The sequence below is a fragment of the Hemicordylus capensis genome, chromosome 14 (genome assembly GCF_027244095.1).
Source record: "Hemicordylus capensis ecotype Gifberg chromosome 14, rHemCap1.1.pri, whole genome shotgun sequence".
Classification (NCBI taxonomy): domain Eukaryota; kingdom Metazoa; phylum Chordata; class Lepidosauria; order Squamata; family Cordylidae; genus Hemicordylus; species Hemicordylus capensis.
The window spans coordinates 7,648,505-7,663,457 of record NC_069670.1 but is presented as its reverse complement, the minus strand read 5'-3'; the positions used below and the strand labels follow the sequence as shown (position 1 = coordinate 7,663,457).

Here is a 14,953-nt window from a genome sequence, read left to right as displayed (position 1 = left end):
CCAGCACGTTCCATTGGCAGCACTGTGGAGGGGGAGGGGCTTCCTCTTAAAGGGGAGGAGGCGGGGAGGGGAGAGAGGGCAGAGAGCAGCCCTCCGCTCCCAACGCCAGGCTCTTCATCACTGGCCTCTGCGGCTCTTGTGCCTTTAACGGTGGACGTGAGCAGCCCAGGGTGGCCCCTGAAGAAAGGCAGCCCATGCCGAGGAAGAGGGGAGGTTCCCAGCAGCCTCCTCTCCTCTCCGCGTGCATCTTGCAGGCTTTGGGAGGAGGAGGAGGAGGAGGAGGAGGAAGAGGAAGCATCGCTTGCTGAGATTGCAAGGCTTGGGTGGGCCCCAAAGAGCGGCTCTGATGGGCGGTGGGCAGGATCCTGCTGCTGCCCCCCCCAGGGATCTGCCGCCTGAGGTAGCCACCCCACCTGGCCTCACGGAAGGGCCGTTCTTGCAGGCGGTGATCCATTGCCACACAGCAAAAAGCTGCACTGGGGACCCCCCCTTTTTTTTAGGGAGGAGCAGGCAGGGTCGTTGTCCCAGGCCTCCATCCATGGAGGGGGCCCCACCCAACAAACAGACCCGCTTTTCAGCTGATCCGCTCAATCCTTGGCTGCCAAAAGCTGGTGGGACATAAATTGTTCCCTTTGCTGAGCAGGAACATTGGAAGCTGCCTTCGACCGAGTCAGACCCTTGGTCCATCTAGCTCAGCGTTGTCTACCCAGGCTGGCAGCGGCTTCCCCAAGGTTGCAGGCAGGAGTTGCTCTCAGCCCTATCTGGAGATGCTGCCAGGGAGGAAACTTGGAGCCTTCTGCATGCAAGCCTGTAAATCCCAGAGAGGCCCCTTCCCTAAGGGGAATCTCTTACAGTGCTCACACGTCTCCCATTCAAATGCAAACTGGGATGGACCCTGCTTAGCAAAGGGGACAATGCATGCTTGCTACCACAAATCCAGGTCTCCTCAAGCAGGGTCTACCCTGGTTTGCATACATGAATTGTCCCCTTTACTAAGGAGGATCCACCCTGGTTTGCATTTGAATGGGAGACTATATGTTTGAGCAATTAGTGGATGGCCCCTGAGGGGATGGGGACACTCTGGGAAGAGCACCTGCATGCAGGAGTTCCCAAGTTCCCTCCCTGGCAGCATCTCCAAGACAGGGCTGAGAGACACTCCTGCCTGTAACCTTGGAGAAGCCGCTGCCAGTCTGGGTAGACAATGCTGAGCTAGATGGACCAAGGGTCTGACTCAGTAGAAGGCAGCTTCCTGCTTCTAAAAGACTGTGGTCTGAGGCTGCAATCCTGTCCAGAACTCTCTTGCAAGGGAGAACTTACTCCCAAGGAAACATGGTTAGGATCCAACTGCTGCTTGCATGTCTTGTTCCCAGTTTTGCAAGCCCCAAGTCTGGAAAGGGACACTGGCAAGGCCTTAATTGGATCAACCTTGGACACACATCCCATATCACCTGCACAGTCGGGAAGCCATGTGGGTGGAAATGTATTATATACCGCCCTTAAAACGTATTTCTTTGGCCTGGCTTTCCAGGGTTTTTAAATTTTAACCCAATTTTGGGGCTTTTAATTACTGTAAACTGTTTAAGTGTTGTTTTTAAATGTTTTTAAATTGTTAATTGTTGCTATATTGTTTTTAATTTGTTTTAGCTTTTTATTGTTTTAGAGGCTTGTTTTAATTGTAAACCGCCCTGAGCCAGTTCGGAAGGGCGGTATATAAATCAAATAAATAAGCAAACAAATAAATAATAAAATGCATGGATAATTATTCTGAGCCGTCAGTGATGAGAGAGCGGGGGGAACCACAATCGCCTTAATCGTCTTAACTTGAAGCAACTTGGACTGATGTTCGTTTATAATAATTATTATGGGACATGTGATCAGTGGGTCAGGGTGGGGTGGGGAGACACTACTACTACTACTACTACTACTACTACTACTTCACATCTCTGGCACTTAACACTTTGCATCCTAGGTCTAATTTTTGCTTCCATGTGCATTTTTTGTTTCTGCCACAAGAGGGAGACAGACTCCACGCCTTTGAGATTTTCCCCCTAATGAACACAAAGAGGCCTGAATCTTGACATCTGGGTGGCAATTTCGTCCACCTCACAGAGTTTTTGGATCCTAGAGCCGCAACCCATGATGTAGAGTTAGTCCCCCGGCTCTACGTCAAAAGGCACAGCGAAAGGTTATTAAGCAATTCAAAGCCCTGGCATGCATTATTTCAACCGTTCTTACGAGATCCCTGCAAGGTAGGCCAGTCTTAGCCCCTGGATTGCAAATTTGTGGGGTGGGTGGGGAGGGGAGGGGATAGCTTCCCTAGGGCCAATGAGCAAGCTCATGACAGTTCAAGAGTTACAGCCATAGCAAGCATTCTATTCTATCCAATGCCAGATTTAGACACCAGCTAAGCAAACTACAGCTTAGGGTTTAACCTTATGAGGGGCCTCTGGATCCCCCAAAATGACTAAATTTCCAGTTTTGCATCATGTGTTTTCAGTTAAAGACATTTCTCATGCAGAGAGGCTTATCGCAAAGTTTTTGTTAGATGATCCATTGCATCTTGGCCAAGTGAAAAATAAAACTTTATTATTTCTATGTTCATTGCCCTTTTTGTTAGAATAACGAAATTTCTTTTGGTAATGCAATGGGGCCTTTTGAGCTTAGCATGTCATAATCTGGACCTGACTATACTATTACAAAACAGTTCAGAACCTTCACTTGGGGATGAGTTAATTAATTGGTGCACCTTGTACATAGCATCTTTCAGCTCTGTTGCTTTGCCATCAGCCTGTTTCCGCTCTCTCCAGAGCGACTTGCAAGTAAGCACCAGGGCTATCGCCAACTTTTTCTCCAGCAGGGCTCTTCTGCACATAACGAGAAACAGACGTTCAGAAGGCCAAGCTTTTGACCACGGCTGCATACAACAACAACTACAGCAACAAATATTTATATACCACTTTTCAACAAAAGTTTCCAAAGCAGTTTACATAGAGAAAAAATATATATAAATAAGATGGCTCCCTGTCCTCAAAGGGCTCACAATCTAAAAAGAAACATGAGATACACGCCAGCAACAGTCCCTGGAGGTCCTGTGCTGGGGGTGGAGAGGGCCAGTTACTCTCCCCCCGCTCAATAAAGAGAATCGCCATGTTAAAAAAGAGCCTCTTTGCCTACTTAGCAAGCATAGCTTCCCCTGATGAATCCATGCCTGCCACACAGATGTTTGTGGCGCAGGAGTGCCCTGAGGAGAGACGTTGGCAACCCTGGGCCCCCTTGCCTTGCTCAGGAGGGCCCCTGGCAGTGGAGGGAGAGGTCATAGAGGGGAGGGGTGACATCACAACATGGCTGCCTCCCCCAAGGGTGGAGGCAGAGGGCAGAGCCACAGGGGAAAGAGCACCCACCCAAGGCAGGAGGGAGAGGCCAAGATCCAGGTCAGTCCCAGACCCCGCCAGAGGAGGTAACGGAATCAGCACTGCCCCGGAGGATCCCCTCGGGCCCCATCCGGCATCGAGAGCCTCAAACTGGGCTGCCAACTGATCAGAGCAGGGCTTCCTGAGCTGTGACCCTCCAGGTGTGCCTGAACTACAACACCCATCATCCCCTGCTCCCATTGAAGGTGGCTGCGGGGTGATGGGAGTCATAGTTCAGCCACATCTGAAGGACCACAGGCTGAACTTCCCAGGCAGGGGAGGAGAGCCGGTCTTGCGGTAGCAAGCAGGGATGGTCCCCTTTGCTAAGCAGGGTCCGCCTTAGTTTGCATTTGGATGGGAGACGACATGTGAGCGCTGTCAGATCTTCCCCTTAGGGGATGAGTCCGTAGCTCAGTGGGAGAGCACCTGCCTGCTTGCATGCAGAAGGTCCCAGGTTCACTCCCTGGTGGCAGCATCTCCAGGTAGGGCTGGGAGAGACTCCTGCCCACAACCTTGGAGAAGCCACTGCCAGTCAGTGTAGACAATACTGAGCTAGAGGGACCACAGGCTGAGCTAAGTATATGGCAGCTTCTAATATTCCTGTGGTTGCCCCGTTTCGACTGCCCCTGCTTTTAACAGTAGCCCAACACACAGAAATTCAACAGGATTTCTAGCAACATAAGAACATAGGAAGCTGCCTTCTACCGAGTCAGACCACTGGTCTATCTAGCTCAGTATTGTCTTCACAGACTGGCAGCAGCTTCTTCAAGATCGCAGGCAGGAATCTCTCCCAGCCCTATCTTGGAAATGCTGCCAGGGAGAACATCTGGGACTTTCTGCCTGCAAGCATCAGGTGCTCTTCCCAGAGTGTCCACGTCCCCTAAGGGGAATATCTTCCAGTGCTCACACACCTAGTCCCCCATTCAAATGCAAACCAGGGTGGGCCCTGCTTAGCAAAGGGCCCACCCTGGTAGCAAGTTCACACTTGCTACCACCAGACCAGCTCTCCTCCACAAGGAGACAAGCATTCCCTGTCCCGAATGAGATGCCGCGCTGGGGAACGCTGAAGTCGCTCATCCTAGGAACATAGGCAGCTGCTGTCTACTGAGTCAGGCCCTTGGTCCATCTAGCACGGTATTGTCTGCACTGACTGGCAGCGGCTTCTCCCAGGTTCCAGGCCTAGGAGTCAACCTTACCTAGAGATGCTGCCAGGAGTTGAACCCGGGACCTCCTGCCTGCACGCCAGGCAGATGCCCTGTCTCTGAGCCAATGGAACTCCCAGGCCTTCTCCGTTGTTGCCCCTGGGTTGTGGAACTCACTCCCTGTGGATATAAGAGGATTATTATTTTATTTTATTATTTTATCATTTATTTATTTAATTTGACATATTTCTATACCGCCCAAAATGCAAGTTCTCTGGGCGGTTTGCGAAACAATAAAAAACAACCAATAAAAAAAGATTAACCTATTTCAACAATTAAAATGTAAAGAGTTAAAACTATTAAAACACAAAACACAGTTAAAACATATCTCATTATCTTCCTTGGGGGGCCTTCAGGAGAGTCTTAAAGGCCCATCATCCCTTTTTAGCCTGGCCTTTAACATCATCTGGTCGGAACTGGAATGGGTTTGAATCAGGTTCGAATATTTTCTGGTTTGAATTGTTTTGCTAAGTGGGTTGGATTTTAATGTCAGCCGCCCTGAGCCACTTTAGGAAGGGCAGCATATAAACGGAATGGATGGATGGATGGATGGATGTGACTCTAACCACTAGTCCCCACCTCCCGGCAGGCCTCAAGCAAGGGAGGAGGATGGACAATTCCAGACTGCCCTGTCTGAAAGCCAGCAAGGGCCTCTTCAACACGTCCATGGGTCCCCTCCAGCGCCAGCTCCGCTCGGGAGAATACAACCTCTTCAAGTTCGCCTCCATGTTTGAAAGCGATTTCGTCCAGGTGAGCATTTGCGTGGGGGTAGGAAAGCCCTCCTGGGTTGGCCCAGAGCCCCTAGGGACCCACACCCCTCCATCCCCAGGCGGGAACCATCACCGCAATGTTCATAGCTTGAGAGGTTTTTCGGAATATATTCTGGGTTAAACATCCAGGAATAGCTTCAGAAGGTGGTGGGGGGGGGGAGGGAAAACCTCTCCAGAATCAGACTGGGAAGCCCAACCATGAAGTCCTTCAATGGGCTCAGGGGAGCCTTCTAGGGCCCCCCCCTTATTTTACCCTCACAACGAACCTCCAGAACTGGCTTGACGTCTCCAGGAAGGAAATCCACCTCCGCTCCTACGTGACTCTTGAAAGCAGTCCGGAGGATTTGAATCTGGCTTCATAGGGTGGGAAACACTGGAAGAGTGGTTTTTGTTTTTGTTTTAATGTATTTATTTTATTTATTGTTAGGTTTATATACTGCCTTTCCTTAAAATGATCTCAAGGCGGTTTACAATACATTTAAAAAACAATGCAAAGCTATTATCCCATTTAGCCCTCTCAAGTTTTGGGCGGTATAGAAATAACTTAAATAAATAAGAAGTAAATAAATAAACATTAGAGAGAGACGGCCATGTTGCATCGCAGTCTGGGGATAAGAACCCTTCCTTTTAGGATGTTTTAAGACCCCTGCCACACACACACACACACACACACACACACACACACACACACACACACACCCCTTGAGCAATTTCCCCCGCTGCTGCGTTTCAGGTCAGCAAGAGAGGGGGCACGCCCGACGTCCACAACCAGGTCCAGCTAGTGAGGGTCGCCATTGCTGCTACCAGCCCGGGCCTGCAAGTTCCCAATGTGCTGCTGCTGGCCCGTCCCGTCCCCTCTTCTGAAGAGCAACCGCCATCTTTCCACGACAGTTTCCGCCAATCCTCTCGGAAAATGAAGTTTGAGCTCACCAGGTGAGGCCCCCCCGAAAGACCCCCCAACCGAAGGAGTGGCGAGTTTTAAACTACAAAGGGTTTGAAGAAAGGGAGGAAAGATGGTGAGGGGCAGCACAACACAGCTTAAACGTGTCTGCCGACACAGGAAGCTGCCATATACTGAGTCAGACCATTGGTCCATCAGCTCAGTATTGTCTACACAGACTGGCAGCGGCTTCTCTAAGACTGAAGAAACAGAAGTCTCTCTCAGCCCTATCTAGGGATGCCGAGGCGAGGAGGGAGCCTTCTGTATGCAAGCAGGCTAGTGTTCTTCCTGGCCCCATCCCCGGAGGGGAATCTTTTACAGTGGTGGCGCATGTCGTTTCCCATTTGAATGCAAACCAGGGCAGACCCTGCTTAGCAAAGGGGACCATTCACGTGTGCTGCCACAAGACCAGCTCCTAACTGTGCCATGCATTTGAAGGCCCTGTGTCCAGGCTCACTTTTTATTAATGAACCCAGGTCCAGCCCTTCACACAAACGTGTGCACGCGTGTACAGACATCTGCACGCTTGCACAACATAACATCTGAATCGGGCTACCGGGAGGGCTCTCTGTGGTTACTGCAGCCAGGGGCAAAACTAGATTCAGAGATCCTCATGGCAGGCTGCTGGCCCACAGGTCAGGCGTGCGGGCTCAACGCCAGGCGTGCACGTGCCACAAGCCAGACCCTCTGTTGCTCCCCAGGCTGCTTCCCTTGTGCTTTGTGAAGATCTCCATCCACGACTTGGAGAAGCAGCAGCTGCGGTTCAAGATGGCGACCGGCCGTACCTTCTACCTCCAGCTGTTCCCCCAGCAGGACGCGCAGACCAACGTCTTCGAGTCGTGGGTCCGGATCATCCACCTCTTGCGGCCGCCCGCAGGGACTCGGCCGGAGAAGAAGGCACCGGCCAAAGACCTGCTGAAGGCCGGGGAGCCTGTCATCCACGTGCTAGGGGTGAGCGGCCAGAGTTTCCCCCACCCTCGCCCAACACTCTAACCACTCTGCCACACTGCCTTCCATCTCCCCCAAAAGGAGAAAGAGGGCTTGTGACTTCTCGGGGGAAGGTCCCAGATTTGAGGGGAGAGATTCTTTCATCTTTATTAGTCACAGACCGGAAAAATCACGATACAAACAGCGGAGCGACACATTACGGGAATCCATACTGGGGTTCATAATCTGGGATCCATAATCCCAGAGGACAGGGATTTATTGCCCCAAACAGAGACTGCTGTCATGATGGTAGTGATTCTCCAACAACTTTGCCCTCCATGGATTTAAGAGCCAGGACAGGGTGATTTCTTGGGATTAAACGTATGCTAGAAAAATTGTGCCATCTGTGATCGCCTTTCTCCCGCGGTCTGTGATCACCAGGGCAAGAGATACCTCAGTAACTGCAGGGTGCAAACCGACAGCCTGGGCTTGATGTCCATGCACCTGGATTGATGCACATGAGCATTAGGGACAGGCATCACACCCCCACTCTGAGATTTAACTTTTTAGAGACCCGGGGGGGGGGCCGCGGAACCCTGAAATTTGACCATCCCAGCAGCTCACACTAACCCTAATTGTTAGTCTCTACAAGTGAAATCTCAGAGTGGGGATGTGATGTATCACGTTCCTATTGCACATGCGCCTCAATCCAGGTGCATGGACATTAAGGGCCATGCCACGCCCGCCCGGGCTGCCAGGTTGCATGATTGCAGGATTCTGTTCAGTCTGTAGATCTGTCAAGTCTGTAGAAGGCAAAGATGGGACAAAATTAAGTTGTTTTTCTGGACCAGAGGGGAAAGGGCCTCTCTGTGTCCGGTGGGTAAGGCTGGAGCGTATTAAGAGTGCCCTGAGAGTAGCAACGATTTCAGGGAAAGGGAAGGAAACCAAGCACACTCTATCTCGGAGATGGCCATCCTGAGACTCTCCAGGGGTTGTGGGACTACAGTTCCCATCACCCCCTGCTGCAGTAAATGGCAGATCGGTGTTGCAGTCCCACAACCTCTGAAAAGCCTCATACTGTATGACCTGCCCCCCCCCCATAGTGTTTATGTTAAAAGCTCTGCACACCTCCTTGTTACAAAGGCGATGTATACACGACAGAGGGGGAAGTCATCTGGGGACCTGTTCTCTGCCCACCCAGACGGCAACACCCCCGGGTCCCGAGGAAGGGGGCGATACCACCCCTGGGGAAGACAGCACCATTGCCGAGATCATCAGCATCTTCCAGGAGGACATGGAGGGCCTGCCCAACCCAGCGGAGACCTCGGAGAGTCAGTCCAGCAGCGGCCAGGAGCTGCCCAGCAGCCCACCGCCCCCCATCCACCAGGAGGACGCCAAGCCGGAGAGCCCTCCCCCTTCCGAGGGGCCCTTCAGCAGGGAGAAGCCAAAGCGGGCCCCCTCCGAAAGCGGCGGCCGGAAGGAGAAGCCGAAGGGCCACTCCTCCAGGAACAGGTGCCAGCCAGGGGAAGCTCCTCGTGCCCCCGAGGGAGTCCGGAGGGCCCAGCCCAGTCCCAGACCCTCTCGGAGGAGGGGGGCGCACGGCCCAGCCCAGCCCCGTCCCCGACCAAGGGCCCTGTGCAGCCAAAGCCTGAGGGATCCTGGAGTTCAGGGGGCCCCCAAGCCAGACTCTTTGTCCCTGGAACCCACTCCATTACCCCCAGGGCCCGAGAGGCATAGCGGCCCCCTGCTAACTCGGCCTCGAAGCGCCTTTCAACGTGGTGACCCTCTTCTGTTTAGCAGGGGGAGAGAAACTGGCCCTATCCGTCCCCCAGCACGGCATCCCTCCAGTGGCTGTTGCTGGTGTCCTACCTTGTGTTTCCTTTTAGATTGTGAGCCCTTTGGGGACTGGGATCCATCTTATTTATTTATTATTTCTCTGTGTAAACCGCCCTGAGCCATTTTGGGAAGGGTGGTACAAAAATCAATCAATCAATCAATCAATCAATCAATAAGGCCAGCTGCCTTCTTCTGAGCCAGACCTTGGGCCCATCTTCACTAGGAGCCCCATCACCCACTGAGATCATCCAGAGAGGTCTGTCTGCAGTGGCCACCGGCTCGCCTGGGGGCTATTCAGGGACGGGGCCTTCTCGGTTGCTGCCCCGAGACTCTGGAATGTGCTCCCTACCGAAATAAGAGCCTCCCCATCTCTGGCAGCTTTTCAAAAGGCTGTGAGGACACATTTATTCGCCCAAGCATTTTCAACTAGAATGATGGTTTTTAATTGTTTTCATGTTGTAATGTTTGTTTTTATTTGTTTCATATTGTTGTAAACCTCCCCGAGACCTAAGTTTGGGGTGGTGTATAAATGCCTCAGGCAGGGCTTCCGGCTCAGGGGTCTCTCCCAGCCGTAGCTGGAGATGCTGCCAGCCTGGGACAGCATCTGGGACCTTCAGCATGGCAAGCAGGTGCTCTGCCACTGAGCTCGGGCGCCAGACGACCAGAAGATGCCACACCAGGGTGGAACACTGGTTCAGGAGGCATACTCATGGTCACCCTCCCAAAGGGCTTGCTCAGGAGGAGGGGGAGGCCAGCTCAGGTGCCGGGTGGAGATTGGGGCTGGCCTGAGCTCCAGGAAGGGATTCCTGGCTCCTCTATAACCCCTCCATCCAAAGCCGGAACTTGCTGGTGCAACGTCTGCCTACCTGCACGCTCCAGCAACTGCCTGGCAGCTTCCCTCCTTCCCAACCTGTGGTCCTCCAGGTGTTGCTAACGACAACTCCTGTCACCCCCCAGCTGCAGTTGATTGCAGCCGGGGGTGATGGGAGTTGTAGTGCCACAACATCTGGATGGGAACTCCTGCTCTAGGCAGAGAGACACAGGGGGCATGCCTTTCTTCCAGAGCGGGGAGCTCGGATATGAGGTGCAGGTTTTGACCAATGCCCCCACCCAGCCAAGCCAGCGAGGGAGGGGAGGTGGGTCAGAGGGAAAGGGGAGGCATTCTTCTGACTGGTGCTGTTCCTGTTTCAGAAAAAAGAGCCCCACGAGCAAATCTCGCAGAAGCCACTCCGCTCAGACAGGTAGGAATGGTCCCAGCTGACTCCTCAGATCCTGTGTGGTGTGTGTGTGTGTGTGTGTGGTGTGTGTGTCTGTCCTGTTCCATGCAGAGGGTCTAGGGTTGTGTCAGGCTCCCCTTTCCACTGAGGCCAGGATCCAGATGTTGGTTAGGATTTGGGGAGAGATGCAGACCTTGGATAGCTCCCATAGGAACATAGGAAGCTGCCATATGCCGAGTCAGGCCCTTGGTCCATCTCGCTCAGTATTGTCTACCCAGACTGGCAGCAGCTTCTCCAAGGTTGCAGGCAGGAGTCTCTCCCAGTCCTGTCTTGGAGAAGCCAGAGAGGGAACTTGGGACCTAGATGCTCTTCCCAGAGTGGCCGCACCCCCTAAAGAGAATCTCTAACAGTGCTCACACATGTAGTCCCCCATCCAAATGCAAACCAGCTTAGCTAAGGGGATAAGTCATGCTTACCAGCAGAAGACCAGACCAGCTCTCCTCCCGGACTGTGCTTCCTCCCAGGGAAGCACAGCAGCAAAAAAGGTCCTGACTAGCCCTGAGCAGGAGGACCGGTAAGTGGGACGTTGCTCCAGCAGAAGCCTGGCTCATCCAGCTGCGATGGGCCCCACCCCTTCCCTAGGGAAGGCTCTGTGGCTTAAAGGGACCTTGCCTGATTGTCTCTGCACTGGCTCTAGTGGTGCTGAGGGACGCCCACCTGGCCTGGCAGGTCCTGAAGGGAAATACCGGGTTGTGGGGAGGCGGAAGAGATTGGGAGGAACAGCCCAAAGGACTCCCCCCACCACCTCTCTTTCCCTCCAGCTGCCACCAAAAGCTCCAGCAAGATCTCCACCCTCCTCGCAAATTCTTTCGGCAGCACCAGCCAGACCCACCGCAAGGGACCCAGCAAAAGCAAAGAGAAGAAACGCTGAGCCACGCCAGCCACAGGAACTCGGCCGAGGCCCAGAAGGGATCGAGAGGCCTCCCTCGTCTCCGAACAGCTCTGACTTTAATAAAGACAATGCCTAGACAGCCGGAAGGTCTCCGGCGGCCGAGAATCCTGGGCCATGGGGAGGAGGGCTCTGCTTGTGGACTGCCGGGGAGGTGGGTGGGTGGAGGGCTTCTGGCTGTCCACTGTTGGAAACACGGTGCGAGGCTAGACAGGCCTTTGTGCTTTATTCACTAGTGTTTATGAATTGCAGTTGAGACCATCCAGTTGAAAATTGCAATCTCTGCACTCAGATTCATCCATGCGACGCGAAGTTTCTTAATTCCCAGAAGAACATTTTCTCGACTTGGATGGGCCAGCTACATTCAGAGTCAGGATTGAGGAACCGCCCCCCCCGCAATGGTTCAGGCCAGCACGTTTCCAAAGGTGAGCCCCTCCCAGATGTTCTTGGACTATCACTCACCCCCCGCCATGAAGACCGCTGTGGCTGGGGATGATGGGAGTTGTAGTCCAGCAACGTGTGGGGACCCACCTTTGAGAACCCCTGGTTTAGATCCTGTCTGGGACTCCGTGCATCCCCTGTCCTGTCCGCACCCTGGGAACTGCAGGGATCGGGGCCTCCCACCAAATGCCTTTCTCATCACCACAAGGCGCTGCTGTCTTGTGAGTAACCGGCAGGGGGCAGTGTGAGCCCAGTCACGGCTCTGGCTGCTGGAAAACAGCTGCCCCCTGGCCACAGCTGTCAGGCAGGAACCTTGGAAAATCCCCAGGGATTCCCTCCAGGATGGAATCTAATGGGATGCTTCTGGAAAGAGCTGGGAATGGAAGGGGAGGCAGGGATTTGGAATCCAGAGAGCTGTATGTGCCCACCCACACCAGAAAGGAGAGGAGCAAACCGAGGAGGGGGGTAGTGATCAGCTGGAAACTGGGGACAGAGAGAAGCAGCAGGCTTGACTACTGCAATGCGCTCTATGTGGGGCTGCCCTTGTACGTAGTCTGGAAACTGCAGTTAGTCCAGAATGCGGCAGCCAGGCTGGTCTCTGGGTCATCTCGGAGAGACCACATTGATGGAATTATTTCATTTTTTAAAATCAAACAAAATCTTGTACCCTCGTACAAAAGCTGTACTTACCCTCTGTTGTCTCCCTGATTCACAGGAACTGGTCTCTCTTTTGCACACACCAAAACGCAGACACAACCCACAGGGGGCTGGGCAATTACAACCGTTTAAAATACAGAGTAAAAGTTTTAGAGGTTTTATCTGTGTTTTAAACTTTTAATCTTCATTTCATCGTTTTAAACACCTTAAAACGATAAACCTGACTAAACCGGTATGTTTTCAGGCCCTTCTTTCAAACCTCCAGAGAAGGGGGGACTACTCCAATTTAGTCGGGACGTGTGTTCCAAAGTCCCAGGGCAACCAGGTGGGGCTGATGCATCCATCGGCTACGTGCCCACAAGAAGGTGTTTTGCACCGCCGGAAACCTTTAGACACTTATTGTGACAGACGTTTCCATGGACTCCGTATCGCTGGATCCCGTCGCACAATACTTCTGGCGCTGCAGACAGGACTCCTTTACGTGGACACTTAGGGAAGGGAAACCCTGTGGCGGAAATTGTCACATCACGTTTAAGATAAAGCCTCTTTGCACGTGCACCCACTGGAGCCTGGATGCAGTTTGTGGCCTGTCCGTCCCACGGGGGTGCACGGGGGTGGCCACGCCGGGTCTGTGCCGCTTTGGAGGCAGAAATGACTTTCCAGGGACCAACGTGATGCTGGTGACAAAGGGAGCCGAGAAGAGCAGCAGGAAACTCTCTGGACTGGCCTTTGAGTGAGTCCCAGCAGAAAAGAGGCACAAGCAAGGGAGAGATTAGAGGAGGAGGAGGCGGCGGCGGCAAGGAAATCCAATCTGTCAGGGGAGGGTGCAAAGGCCTCGCGTGAGGCAACAATGCGGCCCATATGTCGGGGGATTGGCGGGCAGGCCCCTCACAACGGGCGCCACAGACGGGTCGGGGAAAGCGACAGAATGTTCCCACTTGCCTAACATGATTAATCGGTCTGGGGGCCCGTCGGGGCGGCTTCACCAGCTCCCGGGTCCATCCATCGGCACACAGACGCGCGTGCCCCGCAATCCAGGGGGAGCAAGAGGGGGGACGCCCGCGGGGAGGGGGGGGGTCATCATCGCGGCCAGCAGAGCGGCCTCCACCGTGCCTCGTCACAGGCTGCCTCTTCAGGCCTCCCCAAAAAGGCCGCGTGGGCCACCGGGTCGGGATTCTTGCTCAGGGGACCTGCCTTGGGCTGACTGCGGTCTCTCAGTCTGACCGACCTACCTCGCAGGCTTGTTGTTAGGCTAAAATAAGGGGAGACCCCACGTCGCCGCCTCTGAGCTCGTTGGAGGAGGTAACTGTGGTGCATCCAGAGCCGGACCTTGCATTTTTTGGCGCCCTAGGCGGAGTTTGGTTGGGGGCCCCACAAGTGGAGACTTGCAAAGACCCCCGGCTTTGATGTGAACCATGCACGCTTCTCACTTGCAAGGCTGAATTACCCGCCTGTGCAGACGGCCAGGGCATGACGGGCCCATGCTGGTTTGAAGATCCAGTGGGAGTGAGTTCCCCATCCATTATGGGGCCAAGACGCTCTCACACTTCAAAGATGAAAAGATGCTGTGGTTAATTTCAAAATCCAGCCGGAGACTGCTTCCTTTTGGATACAAATGCTGAGGCCGGCAACTCATCTTCCAGGGAGGGAGGGCAGCTGATGAAATTAGCTCTTTCTTGGGGGCTGGGGTGAGGGGGCAGGGCAGCAGCAGGACTGCATGGTGCATTCTCTCACCACCGTGCAGTTCTTCAGGGGTGCAATGCCAAAGGGAGAGAAAGAGTAATGCGCAGGGCTCTGGCGCCCCCCAAGAACGGGTGCCTCGAGCAGCTGCCTAGGTGTGCCTGTCAAATGCATGCAGAGAAACCCAAGCACTGCAGCATGCATGCAGGCCCGCCCTCCCGACCCCCTGAGGGCTGCCTGCCCCAGATGGCCTGCTCCTCCTTCCTCTTCCTTAACGCAGGCACAGTCCTGCTCTCTCCAGCCCTGCTCTGGGGAGCTGGTTATGCCCTCCCGGAGGGAAGCTGCACAGATCCGCGATCAACAGAGGGGAGCAGCTGTTTCCTGGGCCAGCATCCTCCGAAGCCTTGCAGCTCTTAAGGAGACGGAGGCGGGAATGGGGCTGAGAAGTCAGAAGTGTGTGTGTGTGGGGGGGGTCAAAATAGAGCATGCACACGGGGGAGGGGGGCCACCAGAGGGATGCTGGGAGGGGCCCTAACCCTAACCCTAATCCTCACCCTAACCAGCTTCCTATGTTCCTAAGTCCCTAAGGACTTAGCTAACCCCTGCTAACTGGGCAAAGAGGCACCTTTTACCGTGGTGATTCTCTTTATTTAGCAGGGGGAGAGCAACTGGCCCTATCCGACCCCAGCACAGCATCCCTCCAGTGACTGTTGCTGGTGTCTCTCTTGTGTTTCTTTTTAGAATGTGAGCCCTTTGGGGACAGGGAGCCATCTGATTTGTTGTTTCTCTTTGTAAACCGCCCTGAGCCATTTTAGGGCGGTATAGAAATCGAATTATTATTAAGTGTAAAGTACATCACTGCATATTCTTTTCCTGCTTCCTGTGTCTCCATCTCCTTCCCTTCCCTCCAACATGTTGAATTTC

The 14,953-nt window shown here is 53.7% G+C and overlaps 1 protein-coding gene and 1 long non-coding RNA gene across 4 annotated transcripts; one reads left to right on the top strand and one right to left on the bottom strand.

Annotated features, from left to right (window-relative positions):
• Positions 1-2,564: 2,564 nt before the first annotated feature.
• LOC128337647 (uncharacterized) lies at positions 2,565-10,869 on the bottom strand. The gene is made up of 4 exons (XR_008312367.1): positions 10,779-10,869; positions 5,649-5,755; positions 4,607-4,732; positions 2,565-2,864 (listed from the first exon to the last, which is right to left on the bottom strand). It is a non-coding gene; the product is annotated as an uncharacterized LOC128337647 (long non-coding RNA).
• Positions 3,341-11,336, top strand: LOC128337595 (Golgi-associated RAB2B interactor protein 3-like). 3 transcript variants are annotated; one of them, XM_053278795.1, is made up of 7 exons: positions 3,341-3,431; positions 5,202-5,362; positions 6,116-6,315; positions 6,958-7,273; positions 8,451-8,761; positions 10,277-10,326; positions 11,124-11,336. In XM_053278795.1, the coding sequence occupies exons 2-7, from the start codon at positions 5,222-5,224 to the stop codon at positions 11,231-11,233; spliced, it is 1,128 nt and encodes a 375-aa protein (XP_053134770.1). In that variant the 5' UTR covers positions 3,341-3,431; positions 5,202-5,221; the 3' UTR covers positions 11,234-11,336. The 3 variants fall into 3 exon arrangements, with proteins under 3 accessions (XP_053134770.1, XP_053134771.1, XP_053134769.1); XM_053278796.1 differs by having other exon boundaries at positions 3,360-3,457; positions 7,024-7,273; XM_053278794.1 differs by having other exon boundaries at positions 3,360-3,457.
• The last annotated feature ends 3,617 nt before the right edge of the window (positions 11,337-14,953 follow it).

Excerpts from the sequence above, each read along its gene's own strand:
- LOC128337595 (XM_053278795.1), top strand. The coding sequence starts at position 5,222 with ATGGACAATTCCAGACTGCCCTGTCTGAAAGCCAGCAAGGGCCTCTTC. Across the intron at positions 6,316-6,957 it reads ATGAAGTTTGAGCTCACCAG|GTCAGGCGTGCGGGCTCAAC; the intron begins GTGAGGCCCCCC and ends GCTGGCCCACAG. Across the intron at positions 8,762-10,276 it reads GGCCACTCCTCCAGGAACAG|AAAAAAGAGCCCCACGAGCA; the intron begins GTGCCAGCCAGG and ends TTCCTGTTTCAG.